The 17,417-nt window shown below is 37.4% G+C and overlaps 1 protein-coding gene across 1 annotated transcript in view; it reads right to left on the minus strand.

The window, feature by feature from the left end:
* Positions 1 to 17,417, minus strand: part of CNTNAP2 (contactin associated protein 2) — a 1,268,404-nt gene that overhangs the window by 322,891 nt on the left and 928,096 nt on the right. Inside the window, exon 13 of the mRNA XM_075142928.1 lies at positions 12,812 to 13,012. Coding sequence (XP_074999029.1) covers positions 12,812 to 13,012 — 201 coding nt within the window. The remainder of the gene's footprint in view (positions 1 to 12,811; positions 13,013 to 17,417) is intronic.

Genomic DNA, 17,417 nt, shown 5'->3' on the forward strand with positions numbered 1-17,417 from the left:
TGCTCTGCATTTTCAAAAGGCTTCATTTTTAAAACATAGCAAATCCCATTAAAATTAATCAAAACCTGAAAACTGCTTATGTGGCAAATTAACTTTTCATTATTCTACTAATTTCAAGGAAGTTACGCTAGATGTGACTTTACTCAACTTAGGACTCTGAAGTACTGTCCAATTTTTCCAACTGCATAAAGCTATTCATTTCACATTTTTATTATTCTGCACCACCTCCATACTTTCTAGAATCCTTCCGTAGAAGTCTTATCTTAATTTCCCCAAACCTAGCTAATATTAGCACATTAGTTTCAATTAAACCAACTCCAATTTGAGAACAAAGTAATTAAGCTCAACAATGACCCCTTCAGTATATTTTTGTTGGCTGCCATAAGCCTTCCAGCTACCATATACACAGAGTGATCCGTCATCTCCTAAAAATTGCACTATGTTACCCTCTTCCCAAGCAGCTTTCCACAATCTCTCCACAGCACTGCTGATGTATCATTTCTTTATCCCCACCTGCTAAACTCTGATCCTCTCTCACTGCCCCCACTATCCCTTAAAGCCTTGCCCATCTTCTTCTGAAAAGTCTGAAAATGATGTGAAGAAGAGTGATGCAAAAAAAGAGAACCAGCATTTGAAAATAGATTTTCATAGCTTGAAAAAATGATCAGTGGAAGCAATAAGCCTTCTACATGTATTAATAAGAATTAGTGAGTTAAAAAGCAAGCAAGAGAGGAAGAAAGAAGTAATCAAAAACATGAAAGAATGGACTTAAAAGAGAATGAAGGAAAAAAGGCAGAAAAATTAAAAAGCTAAAAATTAATTATATGAAAAACAATTGTTTTCTTTAGTAGTGAAGCTATACACTAAGAAGTATATTTTTTCCTTTGCATTTTTTTCTTTACAAAGTTACTGCTTAAATACTCAACTACAGTTGAAAATTTACAGTGTGTATTGTGAATATTTTGAATCCTCCTGACCTCCTGAAATGCCTATTTTGGGGAAGGGATAACTCTTAGAAATATTTGAACAAGTTTTACTACCAAATTGTATATATAAAAAAGAAGTAGTAGTATTCTGATCTGTTTAAAAATCCCAGTGATAGTAAAACATATGAGTAAAACATAGTAGCAAAGTATGAAGGAAAAAACATGAAATAGATGTTAGGTGAAGTTTATTTATAGAAAGAACATCATACAATAAGACAACAGACAAAGCATTTCCCTTAAACGTTAAAATGGCCTACTTGTGTAAATATCTATATCCCAGTAAAACTCAACAGTCAGAAAGAAAAAAGAATTTGCGGTGTCGATAATCCAGGGATTGTAATCTGTATTTAAATTTGATACCATTTTTTTGTAGGTTAGGCTTTTTTTTAGAGAATAATAATATAGCGTTTTAATTAAAACATAGTAAAACTACAGAAATGTCAACTTATTCATTAATATAGGAGGAATATGGGGAAGTTCCTGTGCAGAATTTATTACAGAACTCTTCATCATAGACTCTGGTCAAGTGTGACCTGTTACTGCAGCCCTGTGCACACACATGTACAGGCTTAGGTACCCCTCTGGCAATCACTGGTGATACCAATTTTGATACATTTTTCCAGACTTTTGTCACATTATTTTTGTATAAGAAAATACAAAACGGAACATAGTCCTACTTTTTCCAGAATGACAGTAATCCCAGTCATTACCATTTCTTAAATTGCTCTTTAAATAATAAATAATCCCTTTAAGTGGATTATTTAAAAGCCAGAGAGAGACAGAGAAGGTTGCTTGCTGTAACTCCCCTTTAACTTCATTCAGAAAACTTATTTCTTATTAATTACAGATTTTGCCCTTTGATAAGCAAGCTGTTGCTTACTGTCTTGGATAAATTATCATACCAGGAATACACTCGCAAGATGTTCTATGACTTGCAAACATGCTGCTCCTTTGGTTTGTAGGATCATGCGTGATTTACTAAAAGCTTCTGCAAAGAAATATAGCCCTCTGACAAGAATTACGCCTTTGTTTCCATTCTAAGCCACTTGCATATGAAAGTGAGGATGAACTCAAGCATGTATGCCATTTTCTCTCTGTTACTCCTGTTGTGTAATGCTAAGCCTGTCTTTTGTGGCTTTAGAGGGGGCTTGCACCACTCTTCAGCAGTGCCCTCAATGGAGCTAAGGGGTCCCAGTGTCCCCTCCCTCCCCGATCCCAGGGCAGGCAAATCCCGGGAGCCCTGATGCAAGGGGAGGGTACTTTCTGGAGTGCTTTGCCACTCTGGCCCTTCTCTAATTAGAGAACCTATCATAATGACTATGCCTCCCTTCCTACTCATGTCCATCCATTTACCTTTGAGGGATATCCAGACTTTCAGAGAAGAGGGTGGTCAGGTTATTCAGGTCATGTCCAGGCTGTATTTGGAGATCAGGGCTCTGAAGAGCAATGCAAATGTTCCTGCCTTGAAATGAATACTCAATTTTACTCTCCCTTAGTTCCCAAACAGATCAAACCTAGTGCCATGCGCCTGGTGTTTGAAAAGTATTCATTCTGATTCACACTGAAATATTTTATGAAACAAAGCACACCTTAAAATGAAAGAGCAGAAGAATGGGGAGATTTATGAACATGGAAAATGACAAATTGAAGGTGCCACTGTTTTTACTGATGAAATAACAGAGGCATTAGAAATAAAAGAGCAGCTAAACAGATGCTCACCACCCTACTCCAGTGAAATGTCATTAATAATTAATCTTAATACAGGAGATAGGACTTCAGTAAGGTCCATGTTGCTGCCATTAGCGTTGCACTGCAATTAATCAGAGAGAAATCTCAAAGAATATCCTGAAGTAGGAGAGAAATTATTTTAAAATTTGTTTTGATTATGCTCAGCTTATTTATTCAAGATTTTGTCAGCAAGAAAGCATTGCTATTTTTTAGTCATTGACAAAGAAGAGGACCTATTCTATTATCATTCCTCAGTCATAACTCCGAGCAGGGATTACAAAGTTTGGGAGACAGAGAAAAAGAATCCTTTAATAGATTCAACTGAAGGGAATTTTTTTTGTGTGTTTGCTCTTAAAATATAGATAGACAGTAAATTCCTGATGAAAAGGCATATAATAAAAGGATTACCAAAGTTAGCATGACATTGAAAAAGACAATCAAACCTTTTTCTCTTTCTCTAAGCATTAGTTCATATAGTTCCACTACGTTGAATAAAAATGAATTTTGACAACAGTAATAATATAAACATTGGAATTGCTTATTATTTTTCTTGTGTTCACTAGAAAACATATACAATACAAAACACTAACAGTCAGCCCACAGAGGACACCAAGTGATTTGACATAATGGGTAACTGCATTATCTTTCTTTTGTCCAGGTGTTACTGTACAATAAGAAATCTGCGTGTGAGTCCAAAAAAACTAGACATTGGCATTGGGATGCTGCATGCAAACATGGACCAGTTACCTATGCACTTCTCATTGAAGTATACGTGAATATTCAGTTGCTCCACTTTAGTAATGAGCCAAGTGGATGTTCGGAAGAAGCTCTGCAGGTAAAACCTTAACTTCATCAGAGGAAAGACCTAATTTGGCCTTTGGCGGACTTCCACAGTTTCCATTCATTATCCTTCTTTGTTTTTTCTGTGTTCACAAAGTCTTGCTGGTGTTACAGATTTCTTGTACTTGAACACGATTGTGAACAACAGAGTTGGCCATCAGGCCACAGATCAAGGTGTAAAACTAATCAGAGCAAGAGTCAAGATTTTTTTGGTTCAGCGAGATTAAGCCTGCTCTCTGCTTAGCATGATAAATGCTGGTCTGCATTGATCATTAAGTTGTGGGCAGCAATCCTCTCAATTCCTTAGGAGTGCTACACTCAAACACACTTTGCACAGAAATATTTAAACAAACAAAACCAAAACCCCCAATCCGAACAAAACAAAACTCTCATTACTTCCAACTCCCTAACATCTGGAGATTTTGTTAAGATATTTTTAGATCTGTGGGTCAAAAATGGCAGAGTGGTGCAGAATATCATCACAGATGAATTATCTTACATGTCTGATGATTTTTTTGGTCTGCTTGCAATTTCAGATTTTCCAGAAAAGAAATTGGTTCAGTATCTCTTCCAAACATTCTTGCTACTTGACATAGTGCTTTGCAAAAAAACCGATGAAAATGCAGTCCATGCCATAGGGGACAGATGATTAAAAAGAAAAGAAGCTTTGATCTGTTACTTCTGTGTCATTCAAGAGTAACACCACTGTAAATACTATTTACAAAAGTATATACGAAATCAGAATATGTTACAAATACCAGAAGTAGGGAGACAATAAAACATCAAACAGGAATGAATAAAGGGGAAAGAAAAAAAAGGTAAAAAGAACTTTCGCAATGGACTAATGTTAGCAGAAAGCAGAATTATTGGTTCTTAAGGTGATGGGAGAAAAGATTCTGTTTAATAGTATAGCATGTTCCAAAATACAAATATTTTTGTCGACACAACTTAAACTTGATACAATAGATTCTTTATAGCTATTCATCTATGCAAGTGCTTTGGTATACATGTCATCTTAAAAATAGCTTGACAGATATTAAATATGTCTTGAATTTATGAGTTAGTAAGGTCTATCCTATAAGTTATGTGTATCTAATTGCACATCTGCAGTTTAAACAAAGCATCATCATTGCTGTTGTGGCAACGCACAGGACCTTAACAAGCTGCAGGTGAAACCCCACTACTACTTGTGGAGCGTCTGTTTGCTTTACAGAGTCCATGTTGACTACTAAAACATTCCAGCTATTTCTGCAAAAGAATTGGGGTAGGCTTCCAATAGAAACTAGTATAATGGGTCTTTTCTAGGGTAACTGAGATAGCAGCACGTACTAACCAGCTGCCACTTTCTGAAACTCACCATAGTTTAGCAGCTAAGTTGGTAACTGATTTCAAATCTTTAGCCGCTGCTTCTGAAAGGCTGGACTGCATTTCAATCTTCTGCATCTTGTTAGAAGCTCTATCTTCATCATTGCGCTGGCCAACAAATGCCCAGATTCAAAGTTTAATTTCCACCCGTAGATACAGTAAGCATCCTTTCTTTTTTTTTTTTTGAAATCTGCAGATCTATTTTTCCAGAAAACACGGTTATTCATTTTTATTCCTATTGCTATTAATAAAGTGAAATATCTTTCCCACTCCTTATTCCAAAAGAATATAAGGAAGTGACCATGAATCATTTTTGCTGGCAAAACAAATTCCTTGAAAATAGAAGTTTCTGTCCATATGCCAGTAAAATTTGTCTACCTTACAGAAAATCAGAGATTAATTGAGTTTTTTCATCTTCTCACACTGAGCAAATCTCACATATCAAAATATTTCAAAAGATACATTTAAAAAGGATCTTGTTGAAGTAATTCCTTCTAAGAAGAAGTGATCGTTATCTGGAGGCCATCTCCTTCTAAATAAATTCCTGTATGTATAGAGATTTCCACAAGGAAATCTACAGGTATGCATGGCTTATGCCACAAGCACATAAAGGCACAGAAGTTCAAGGGAACAATGCACTCTCCTCCCCCAGATTATAATGGCAATGAAGTTATGTGAACCTGATTTTAAAATACATTGTATTTTTTGCATATTCCCTTTAACCTTCAGTAAAACTCTGTCCTCATACACACTCAGACAATGTTGGCTGGTTTAAGTGACACTGTTTTAACATTAGCAAATGTATGCACGCAGAGTATGAAATCATTGAAGGGGATTCACGGAAAGAATGAGTTACATTATAAAGAAAGTGTGTAAAAGTAGGGAAAATATATGTGGAATTATTCACAAGGTGAAAAGGGGAAACTATTTCAGGCATTCAGTTTCAGAGACAATTCAGAAAAACATTTTAATAGACTGATTTGATAAATAAAATCAAGCATACATACATAAAAAGTGCAGTAAAAAATATACTTAAACATACTCCTGGAATAAGATGTATTTTGGGCTGTTCATACTTCAAATAGCCACACCATATCCATTCTCAAGTTCATATGCATTCTGCTGTGTTCCAGAGGTTTATCTGATGGACTCACTATGAAAAACATGTGTGATATAGGGGGTGGGATCTAATAACATTACTAACAACAAAAAGTAGTTCTTACAAAGCAGTTCCACTACTTCCAAACTCCAAATATTAACTAAACACTGTTTAAAGAGGCTCCTGAGAAGCAGAAAAGGCTTTCCAAATGTAAAACCTAATATAGAAAAGACAGCTCAATGCCCCAGGCTGTCAGCTGGGAAAGCTCAGGTTAGAGTTAGGAAAGCCTGACTATAACCTTCAGATCGGTAAAAGTCACAGCCTCAAGAAATGAAACAGTATCATCTCATCCATGAAAACAGGGCAGGCAATGTTTCAATAATAGTTGAACACTTGTCTTCTTATAAGGCAACACAGGGCTATGAAGAAAAGGCCAAAAGAAGTCCACAACACAGTAGGGAATGGAGCTCTGTCTTATGATCCTTTTGTTTTATGCACTGGAAAGTACCATCTTCTCTTAATTGCATATGTTTAGTTGTTTATGACACACATTCATCTCAGGAATGGGAATGAAAAAAGAAACACTGGATATTTTTACTGCATATTTGAATAAGAAAAAATACTCAGAGTAATGCAAATGTATTTAGGATATGGGTGAAAGAGAAATTCTTGTCAAGACACGCAATGGAATAGCATCTAGATCCATTTTGTCTGAGAAATTAATAAACTAATTTGTTTTGGTCATTTATCAAGTAAGATGACTTTTCCCCAGAACAACCCGGTTTCATGAAGAAGCAATGTCTGTGACTGTTTCTGTGAAAACAATAGCCATGAATGGTTTTGAACAGTTTTTCTAAAACAGGATTCAGTACAAACAGTGGAGTAATTTTTGTCACCTTCTACCTTTATTTTAAGAAATAAAGATAGTGAATCTTTTCCCATAATAGGCAGAGCACATGTACAGAGAGAGTTGGTATGAGAAACAACCAGTTTGGAACATTCTGCTATAACTGCGAAGTTTAAACTCAAATGCACCACTTTTTCTTAAAAAGGCATAGCAAAGAAACTAGGGCTCACAGCTCTGCAGTTACACTTCCCATAGAAGACTTCTAATATTCACAAAGGTCTTATCAGCTACTATTATTTCTAACAAACACCAAAGTAACATGTAGCTTTTTTCAGTTAGTGATACTGGATAAGTCTAATTCTATACGACAGCAAAGATAACCTGGAAAATTAGCAAAAATAGTTCACCAGCTAAAAGTATGACGAAGATAAAGTGAAACTAAGAGACTCAGTGATCACAGTATCAAAAAACCTCAAAGGAATTGCTAAGAGACAACCAAAGGTGCAGAGTGAAACAAAGACATGAGAGAAGGGTGTATTAATAACAGACTGGAAAGAATGACCTCTTAACTAACCATTTACCTACCTAACATTTACCTAGGAGGACTGGTATGTATTTCATGAGAAACATTTAACCTATGAATTAATGTCTGCTTCAGTTCTATAGCAACATGACAACGACTAAAGAAAAAAGAAATCTCCAGAAGCTGTTGGTTTCCACTTCTAGGACATGAGCATGTAGATCAGACCAGAGCAAGGACATTGCTTCTGCTACCCTTGTGCTTGAAAAATCACTGGAAGTTGAAATCAGCATTTCTAGAACACTGACAAAGAAGCAGGGATCAATCCATAAATTTCTTAAGGCTGGACAAGATACGTGTAAGCTTATGAGCATGTTTTCTGAAAGAACATTGAGAATTGAGTGCCGAAGCCTGAGCAAGTTTTGGAGCAGCTTCCATTCATCACTGTAGGACTGCAGAAATCCCATTCCTCTGATCTCAGACTCTTTTTGAAAAACTCTTATTAAGCAGGAATTATATCTGCAACTAGCATTCTAGATCAGCTGATGTCTAGTGATGTAAAAGTTCATATATTAAGTTCTGATTTGGATGCTTACTTAGGAAAAATACCATATTGCAATTTTTAACTTTGTTTTTATTTCAGTCTACCCATAAATCTTACTTACTACTGGTATTACAATTGCTTTATTGTAACTAAAACAACCAAACAGCAAATTAAGTTTTCTGTTTCACCTGTTAAACTCCTGAATTTGTGAAGCTGCTGTCTCATTTCCCCCAAAGACAAACAGGCATGAAACAGTAATTCATGTACTGCAGTAACTCTGCTTTATGCTTTTCATATGCTGCCTGCAGGCAGAGTGAATAGGAATAAAAATTGGAACACAACACCAACAGATCTTCTTCTGCTCTCTGTATCTATGCTTTCAGCTCCCACACTCTGATTATTTGTTACAGCTGCTACAGCTCTGGGAAATGACAGACTCACAGATACTGTGAACACAGCAGCCCTCCTCCCTTCAGGGTCTCATTCCCAGGGTGAAGGGAAGAATGGCAGAACGTGCATGCTGTTCCCTCCTCATTTCGGAGGCTGAGATCAGTCACCTATGGAGAATTTCATACCAAGGAAGTCACAAGCAGGTGTTATTAGAAAGTCTAATGACAACAGTGGATGAAGAGATACAATTTGAGTAACTAACATTCTGCATTCTGTTAGTATATTGTAACACTGTCCTCTCTATCACTTTGTTTCTTACAGCAAAGAAGGGAAGCTTCTTCCTATAAAAGCAAAGCGATTCTATATCCTGCGTTGCCTCTTTCCCTCTTGTTAACCAGTGGGCACAAAAGAACTCTCTTCTATCTCAAAGTTCCTGTTTGCAAATGAGGGAAATGTCTTATCACCTCCCATAACAACTGGAAAGTGTATGGCCATCGAGAACTCAGAAAACAGCTAGCTTTCTGCATGTCCTCAGTACCAAACATATCATTATCTTCTCAAAATGGAAGTTTCCAAGGAAACGAGAAGAAAAGAGGATATGAGAAATGTAAATGTAAAAGAGCAAAACAAAACAAAGTCTGGTGGTTTTTTTTTTCAAATTTACATATACATGTACACTGTTATTAAGTTGCAATTATGATCCGTGGGCTTATCATTTCATTCATTTATTAACAGTAATAATTACTTGGATCGCAAAGATCAAGCCTCTATCATGCTAATTGCATATTCACAAAGGAATTCCTGTTCTAAAAAACATATTATCTAAACAGACAATATAGACAATAAGAAGCGTTAGCCTCATGTTGACTGAACTGAAAAAAAAAAAAGAAAAATTATATAAACTGTAAAATTCATAAAGGAAACCTGTATCAGAGTCAGGAATTGAACACAGATCTCCTCGGTACATACTTAATTGACATAAAGACTGTGAGACAACCGCATCCACTGCAGGCTCCCTGCTTGAAAATGGCTTCCCCAGAAATTTACAGTGTACCTATAGTTTTACTGTTTAATGTGATAACATGGTGTATTTTCAGCAGAGGTGTCTGGTTTTGCGCTTTCTTAAGAAAGTCACCAAGCTATCTTGACTAATTCTGTTTTTCTGATGATCTTTTGTTAAGGCTTTGAAACAGACCCCTAGGTCTGAACATAATTTATAACATACTGGGCCGCAAGTTCAAAACAAACAAAAAACCCAAACCCAAAACAGTAAGTAGGGAAAATTGCATTTCCACATAGTCTTTACTTACTACCTGACAAGGACTGTTCATCCAGCTTTGAGCAGAAATTTGGACCAGATGTCCTTCTGCAGTCCCTTCGAATTATCCTATAGTCTTACGAGATTCCTGTTTTCGGGTATGTTTTCAGAAGTCACTTATGATTTAATTTACATGGAACATCTTATTACTGGCTTCCCTCAGACTAAGTGGAAAGGCAATGGCATCACAACCTGTAAAATCACTCCCAATCCCTATTGTTGGCAATGATTTTAATCTGTTCTCTGGGATGTATGTGTTATTTTGCTTGGATGAAAGCCCATGATTAAGAAAAAAAAGACATGGACCTGGAGGAATAAAGACACAAAGTCTAAAACTCATAACAGAAGAATGAGAATTCTTAGTTTGTATGGACTGTTTTCCATCTGTTGCTCTCAAAGCACGTGACAATGAGAATTCTTTGACCACTCTGCCTGCAACCAAAAACCCCCCCACAACAAAACAGGTTTATTAATATGAAGGCTTTTGTCAAACACAGCATTTTGATGCAGTTTCCACTGCATTAAAAAAACCTATTTAAGCTATTATTAGCAGCAGAACATATATTAGTGCAATTGTATATACCTTTACCTTGTCAGGAAATGCATAACTAAAAGCAGCAAAAGCTGTAGTTCACTGATGGCTACTTGCCATTAATAGATCAATAAATGGCTTCAATTCTGATTTGTTTAAATATGTTAACTGAGCAATTTCTCCCTGAGAAGGAATCATGTTGTAAAGTGATGTGACCCCCAAGAGGCAAAAAGGTGAAAAAGCTGAGTTGCTGCATTGTCTTTTCCGTTTTCTCTGTTCTCTTTGATGCAATTTAAAACAAAATGACAAGTCTATTCTAAGTGGTTACTTAAACATCTGAAAGGTGTAAAGAAAAAGTTCTGACTTAGAAAAGCACCTGTGGTCAAGGCTACAAATGCTATCCTGATCCCATGAAGTCTATAGATGTTTTACCACTGGCTTCAATACAACCAGGATTCCACTTCTTGAGGAATAAAAAAATGTAACTTTTTTTCATTTCTTTGTGTGGGCACCATACTGCAATGATCTATATAGAAAGCTCTGTGGCGGAAGAAGCCACGTGAGTACTTGGAGCTGTGCTATGATATGGATAGGGTGTCATAATATATTTAGCAAATAAGGCAATCCTCCAAAAAAAAAGAAAAAGAAAGGTATGAAAAATTAGTTCCTTAGCTTAGAAGCCATAGACTGAAGCCAAGAACACATAGCTTAGAAAGAAAATGTATTGGCCTCTTCCCCACTAACACACAAATCACTGCTGTGCTATGTGTACAAACCATTACAGGTATTATGCAAACACTGCAGTGTGATTTTTTATTACTGTCTAGGTTAAAATGATCTGCATTTGCTGTTTCTTTCTCTCACTTAAAGGAAAAAAAACCCACCTCATAGAATATATATGGAAACTCACTTTCCAGACCAAAAAACTGGCTTATAGAGTTTCTAAGAGAATTTATCCTTCCATATAAAAGGTGAAAATGTGAAGAAAGAGGTATCTGCAAAATACACGCAAATATTTCCAAGAACCTTAAAAATGCAAATATCTGGAATTGATCATTCCTTAAAGAAATTTTTAGTAAGTTATTATTTTGTGTGCTGCTTAATTGTTCTTGTAAATCTAGAAGCTAGGGCAAATATCTGCAATTACAGTATATATTTCTTTTATTATAATTTAAATATATACTAACAAGTACAATTTGGTCCTGAAATAATAGTCTTATATATTTAAAGAAGGAGAAGCTAACACTGTACTCTGTGTAAACTATGAGCTTTCTCTGCACATTATCTCCAGCTCCGTCCCTAAGTAAATTCGCCTTCTAAATACCTGCCCAAAGATACATCCATATACTACTTTTCTGAAGCATATGCAACCAGGGAGCTTGTATCCATCAGCAGAATCCAATCACAATACTTCTAGTTATGAACATGATTCAGGATCCTGTACATTAAGGCCCAAGAAAGAAGAAATAATTTTCCACTTTGCAGAGTCTCTGTGCTATGCTAAATTAAGCAAAATAATAGCAACAGAGACAAACCATGCATTAGAAATAGTTCAAAAACAGCAGGGAGGAGGGAGAGGAGTAACAAGCATTACAGTATCTATTAACTAACAGAATGCTTATGGAAACAGAGATAAGATGCACATGCATGCCAAATGAATCCTTATCTATAGCACCGTAAGAAAATATACCAAAATAAATTCATGAGGGGAAGCAGCTTAAAGTATAACACTGTAAGCATCCAGCCATTAGTTTCATCTGAAATGCATTTTAATTGCTCCTATCACAATGAACTCATTTCACAATCACAAAAATGTGTTATATGTTTCCACTTATAACCCAGTCTTCGTTAAGTACCATTAAAGATTTATTTAACATCAAATGCTATCATACACAATTAGAGCATAGATAAAGTACTAGGTGCATATTAAAAGAGTTTCTAAAACTGAATTCCTTCTTTATGTGCTGCTTTACTGATTCTGGAACAACTAATACTTTTGTCTTTATCAGTTACAGGTAAGACTTGTTGAGGAGGCACATACAGCACGCACTACTAGGACTGTTCTCTTCCAGCAAAAGGAGAAACTTACAATGAATCTGCTCACAGGTAATAGCATATCATATTTCTCACACAACCACATTACTGACCGTGCCAATCTGTACAACGTGTAAGGCGTCTGATTACCCACAAATACTCTGTGTTTAAGAAACTGTTTCAGAGATATTAGTGGGAAAATTCCAACCCTCATTCAGCCACTGCCCTTGCTGACTGCAGCATATGAAAACTGACAACCAGAAAAACAGGATAAAGTTCAAAGCAATTTTTCAATGCCTCTATTGATGAAACTTAAAAAGTTACCCTGTTTACCAAATGCCTCCTGCTTTAAGGAGCAACAGATCTGAAAGAAGAACACACAGATTTGTGGTGCAACAAAATTAATTTTAGTTGGAAGCAAACAGGCAAAATTTCCTACGAAAATAATTTCTTCTGTATTTTCAATTATTTACCTCTTTGTGAACGTTAATGAAGGACAACAAAGAAGTATTTTCACTGAATGGACTGGTCTAACAGCAACACCTGTTGAATTGTTCAGATAAAGTTCTTTAACGCTGTATTTAATTGATACCTCATTCTCAGCCTACCTGGTGTATTCAGCAGCCGAGACATCTTGCAAGAATAGGAGATAAACTGCTCGCAGTATTCAGCACTACTGGTAATGGCAGAAATCTGGTCCATTGATGCACTGTAGTTGAGCTGCAGTACAGATAACTTCTCCAGGCTGTTGCCTCCCACAGAAGTCTGCATTTGCAGATCATGGTACACAGTTGTCCATACTTTATCCTCTGAAAGAGAGGGGAAAAAGACAAGACAAGAATTGGTAAAAGACAGACAGTGGAACTGAATTAAAATAAATCTAGGCCTTTGACAAAAGATAAAAATGTTCTGCAAGATACTTCTTGAGGGTGTAGTGGGGAAGAAGGGCATTGCACATGAAAGTCATCATGTGAGAGCGTAGTTCCAACAACTATGAACTGATGGAAGGAAGAAACCCTGATTGCCTTTGTAGTTTTGGTAACCCATATACTGTGAGAGGAGACTTCCTTGAACAACTGATGCTCATAGTGACGTATGGAACTAATAACGCTTAGCTTTGATCAGAAATTGATTAGAAGGACACAAGGCTGATGCACTAAAGATTCAAGGTTTCTACGTGAGGAAAATTCACTGTGCATAGTAAGTTGCTGTGGGCTGGAGAGCAACACTGTTTTGAGTACTGTAACAACAGGGATGCACCAGATTCTTATGTGATTACATCATAATCATTTAGTGATTAATACTGAAAACACTGCAGTTTATCAAGGTTTCCACATTTTTACCCAAGCTGTGTTCCTAGGATAAACCAAAATTACTGCTTATCGAGACTTGAATATTTTACAATAGCAGCACCATACGACCTCATCATTGATTGTGGTTATGATACAGATATCAACCTAAGAAATAATAGAAGTAGGAGACAATGGAAATACAAAAGTCACTAGAACTTTGAACAGCAAGTCACTAGAAGTGTTACTGTGTGCCATTTGTCAGTAGTTACCAGAGGAGATTTAAGATGAGATATCATAATAATGAAACAACACACTCCACACTCCTCTTTTTGGCAGATTTGTGGAAGTTGGAAGGTAGTTTAGAAAGAAAATAAAGAAAAGGCACAGAAATTTTCCTGTTATAGACCAACCATTAGTTTTTCTTAGAGGGACATTCCACAGAACCAAAATGAAAAAAATATTATCTGAGAAAGACATCGGGTTTCAGAATTAAAACAATGAAGATTCAGACAATATTAGTGATACTGTCTTCCTGTAAGAATACTATTCTATCACTTAGGTGTGAAGAACTTTTAAATTCAAGTTGACCAGCTACCATGTAAAAAAACACTGTCTCAGCTGATACTTACTACTCATAGTGTCCTTCTCAAGTAACCAAGGACTGAAATAGGTCAATCCTCCTCTGAAAGACTGACAGTAAATAAAACCCAGAAAATTCTATTTTTTCTATAGGTTATTCTTTAGCATATTACCACAAAGCTTTCTAGAAGTTCAGGTTTTGTCACTAATATTTATCAGGTGTAGTTCTTTCACATTTTAAATCGGTTTTCTGTTTTTCTTTTAAATTTTCTTTCTGCTGTTTTATATACTGCTATTACTGAGGGTCAAGTCAAAGAAGCGTGTCTTGGACTTGGAATAGGGAACGTGGAACTTTAAAAAAATCTGTAAGAATCTATTCTGGTGCCTTGAATTGGCTTGCACAAAAGCTCCACTTCCCAGATGAGCCAGCCAGGCTTTTGCCCCGGACAGATCAGCTGTTCCTGTAGAGCAACACCACTGACCACAGTCGTCCTTCCAGTGATGCAGAGACGAAAACATGCCATGCTGCTAACTTTGCTGTATTTATCACAAAAACGGAATCTCCAGGAAGATCATCTGGCAGTTTCAGAGAATACGAATTCACCTGACAGATGTGCCTTACAGCAATAAAAACCATAAAACGTAGTACATAGTAGTATGTTTTCAATTCATCTAGGTAAATCTCATACCTGTTAATGCAAACCTCTGAGTCATTCCAAAACTTGTGGCCCGATACTGCGCTTCAATATTTTAACTACATGAAAATACTTTGATAAACTGAGGCATACTCAAAAGTGCTTTGGTACTTCTTCACCAAGTTCACAGAAATGTGCTTACATACGCTGATGAGTTTTGGGTGTGACCCAGAGTAAAGTTATCTTTCCATGTTATGATTATTCTTATCTCCAGGACTCTGTACTCCGCCTTATTTTCCAGTCTTAATTTTCATTGCATAGTGTCAGGCTATTTTGGGTTACACAGAGTCATGTGGACCCATGTGTTTGTAACTGATACGGTGCAAGTCTTTCTAATCAAATGTTCAGAGATAAGGTAAGCAAAGCAGACGGATCCTCCACAGGGAGCACGCATCGCTAGCCAAACGAGATGAAATTCAGCAGGTGATGCAAGATGGTTATTATTTTAATATTCATATCCTTAGACCAGAGCTCTATATCAAACACAATACTATTCTTGCACCAAGACAAAAAAATAATTAAAAAAAAAGGCAGGGGAAAGAAGACTAATTCTTATTTCTGTACTGCTTTAATCCCACTCCCAAGTACTGAGGAAAAATTTATAATTGCCACCTGTCAAGTTATATAGAGAATTATAACACAGTTTTGTTGAGAGCCTGGGATGGAAGTTTACTGCAGATTCATTTTCAAGAAAGGATTGAGATAGTTTATACGTTCACTGACAGCAATGTCTCATTTTTGGCAGAAAACACTGTACATGCAAGAGTTCTAACGTGTTAGTAAGGCATGTACTAGGCCAATTAGAGCCTCATCTTGGATTTCTGAGCCAGCAAAGGCTCCTAGACTAGCCATTAGGAAGCCATAGGAATTTCATTAGCAACAGGGGCTGCATTAGGCATTATGTCTGTGAAGGGCATTCCTTTTCGATACTGGATTCTAGCCAGAGCAGCCTTGACACTTCCCCTCCTGGTGAAGGAGTTTCAGGCTTTACTGTGGCACACTGTATGAAAGAAGATTGAAACATACTCGTGGATGGATCTAGGTTGCCCTTACGTCAGTCAAACGTATCCTCTGAACCGCTTCAGGATCTTTCTGTCGAAGTACAAGTACTACTAATAGATAAAAGTCTGTTGCACCTTGCTATGTCTCTATTTATAAATATACATATATGTGCATAAAGTCAATAACCATTCCTTGAAAAGCATCTCAATCTCTTCCTGCTGTCTAGAATATGATGGGACATTGATTAGGGTATGCCTGGCCAGTTACTGGAAGGAAATCTAGCTCCATTTCACCTGCAATTAACTTGTTGATGGACTGGCTCAAATGACTGAAGAGCACTTGATCGCAGTAAGGAAAAATTTCCTGGCTTACCAGTGCACAGGGCACTCCCACCGGCAAGCCTGAAATCAGTTATGTCAGACTCACTATGCACATAGGATAGAAGCAAGGGACACATAGAGGCTGTCGTGGTTTAACCTGGCAGCAGCCAAATACCACGCAGCCGCTCACTCACTCCCCCCACCCCCAGCGGGACGGGGAGCGAATCGGAAGGGTAAAAGTAAGAAAAACTCGTGGGCTGAGATAAAGACAGTTTAATAGGGAAAGCAAAAGCCGCGCACGCGAGCAAAGCAAAACAAGGAATTCATTCACCACTTCCCATCGGCAGGCAGGTGTTCAGCCATCGCCAGGAAAGTAGGGCTCCATCACGCGTAACGGTTACTTGGGAAGACACACGCCATCACTCCGAACGCCCCCCCTCCTTCTTCTTCACCCAGCCTTATATGCTGAGCATGACGTCATATGGTATGGAATAGCCTATTGGCCAGCTGGGCCAGCCGCCCTGGCCACACTCCCTCCCAGCCCCCTGCACATCTGGCAGGGCATGGGAAGATGAAAAGTCCTTGACTAGCGTAAACAATACCTAGCAACAACCAAAACATCAGCATGTCATCAACATTATTCTCACACTACATCCAAAACACAGCACTATACCAGTTAATAGGAAGAAAATCAACTCCATCCCAGCCAAAACCAGGACAGAGGCCAACAATCCCTTGACATTCAGCAAGCTGGCTTGTCCAAAATCTGGAAGCTGAAACATCTGTGCCCGCAGGTCAGGCACAGAGAGAGTGTGGAGGAAAAGTGGTGGCTGGTGTACAGCAAGGAAGCTCCTTGTCTGGGTGGGGGATTTTACACTCGTCACACATTTTTCTGATTTAACTGAAGAGCCCTGCCATGAGGCATGGACTGAGACAGCCTGGAATGACAGGATTTTTCCTCGGCTGGAAAAACACATTGACAGTGTAACATAGACACAGCCAAAAAACTGTCTCCCCTCCCCACCAAGAGCAGACCCCTGCATCTCATACAATTATACTACTGGGGCTGGCCTTGAGATGTCTGGAAAGGCTTAAAGGAGAAAGTTGCCAGGCAGCAATCTCAACCGTGCATATTGCATGCTGATTACAAACTGCTTTCTCCCTTTTAGTCTTAACTATTTGTTAATGTGATAATACTTCCCGAGGAAATCAACTAGACATTTATAGCTTGAAAATAATGCCAACTTCTTCATTTATGGTTTCAGTTTCTCAGAAACTGCTTGTTAGTTGAGAGCATTCTTCAGAAAGATTGAATCAGTAACCTGC

This window comes from Calonectris borealis, chromosome 2 (assembly GCF_964195595.1).
Source record: "Calonectris borealis chromosome 2, bCalBor7.hap1.2, whole genome shotgun sequence".
Classification (NCBI taxonomy): domain Eukaryota; kingdom Metazoa; phylum Chordata; class Aves; order Procellariiformes; family Procellariidae; genus Calonectris; species Calonectris borealis.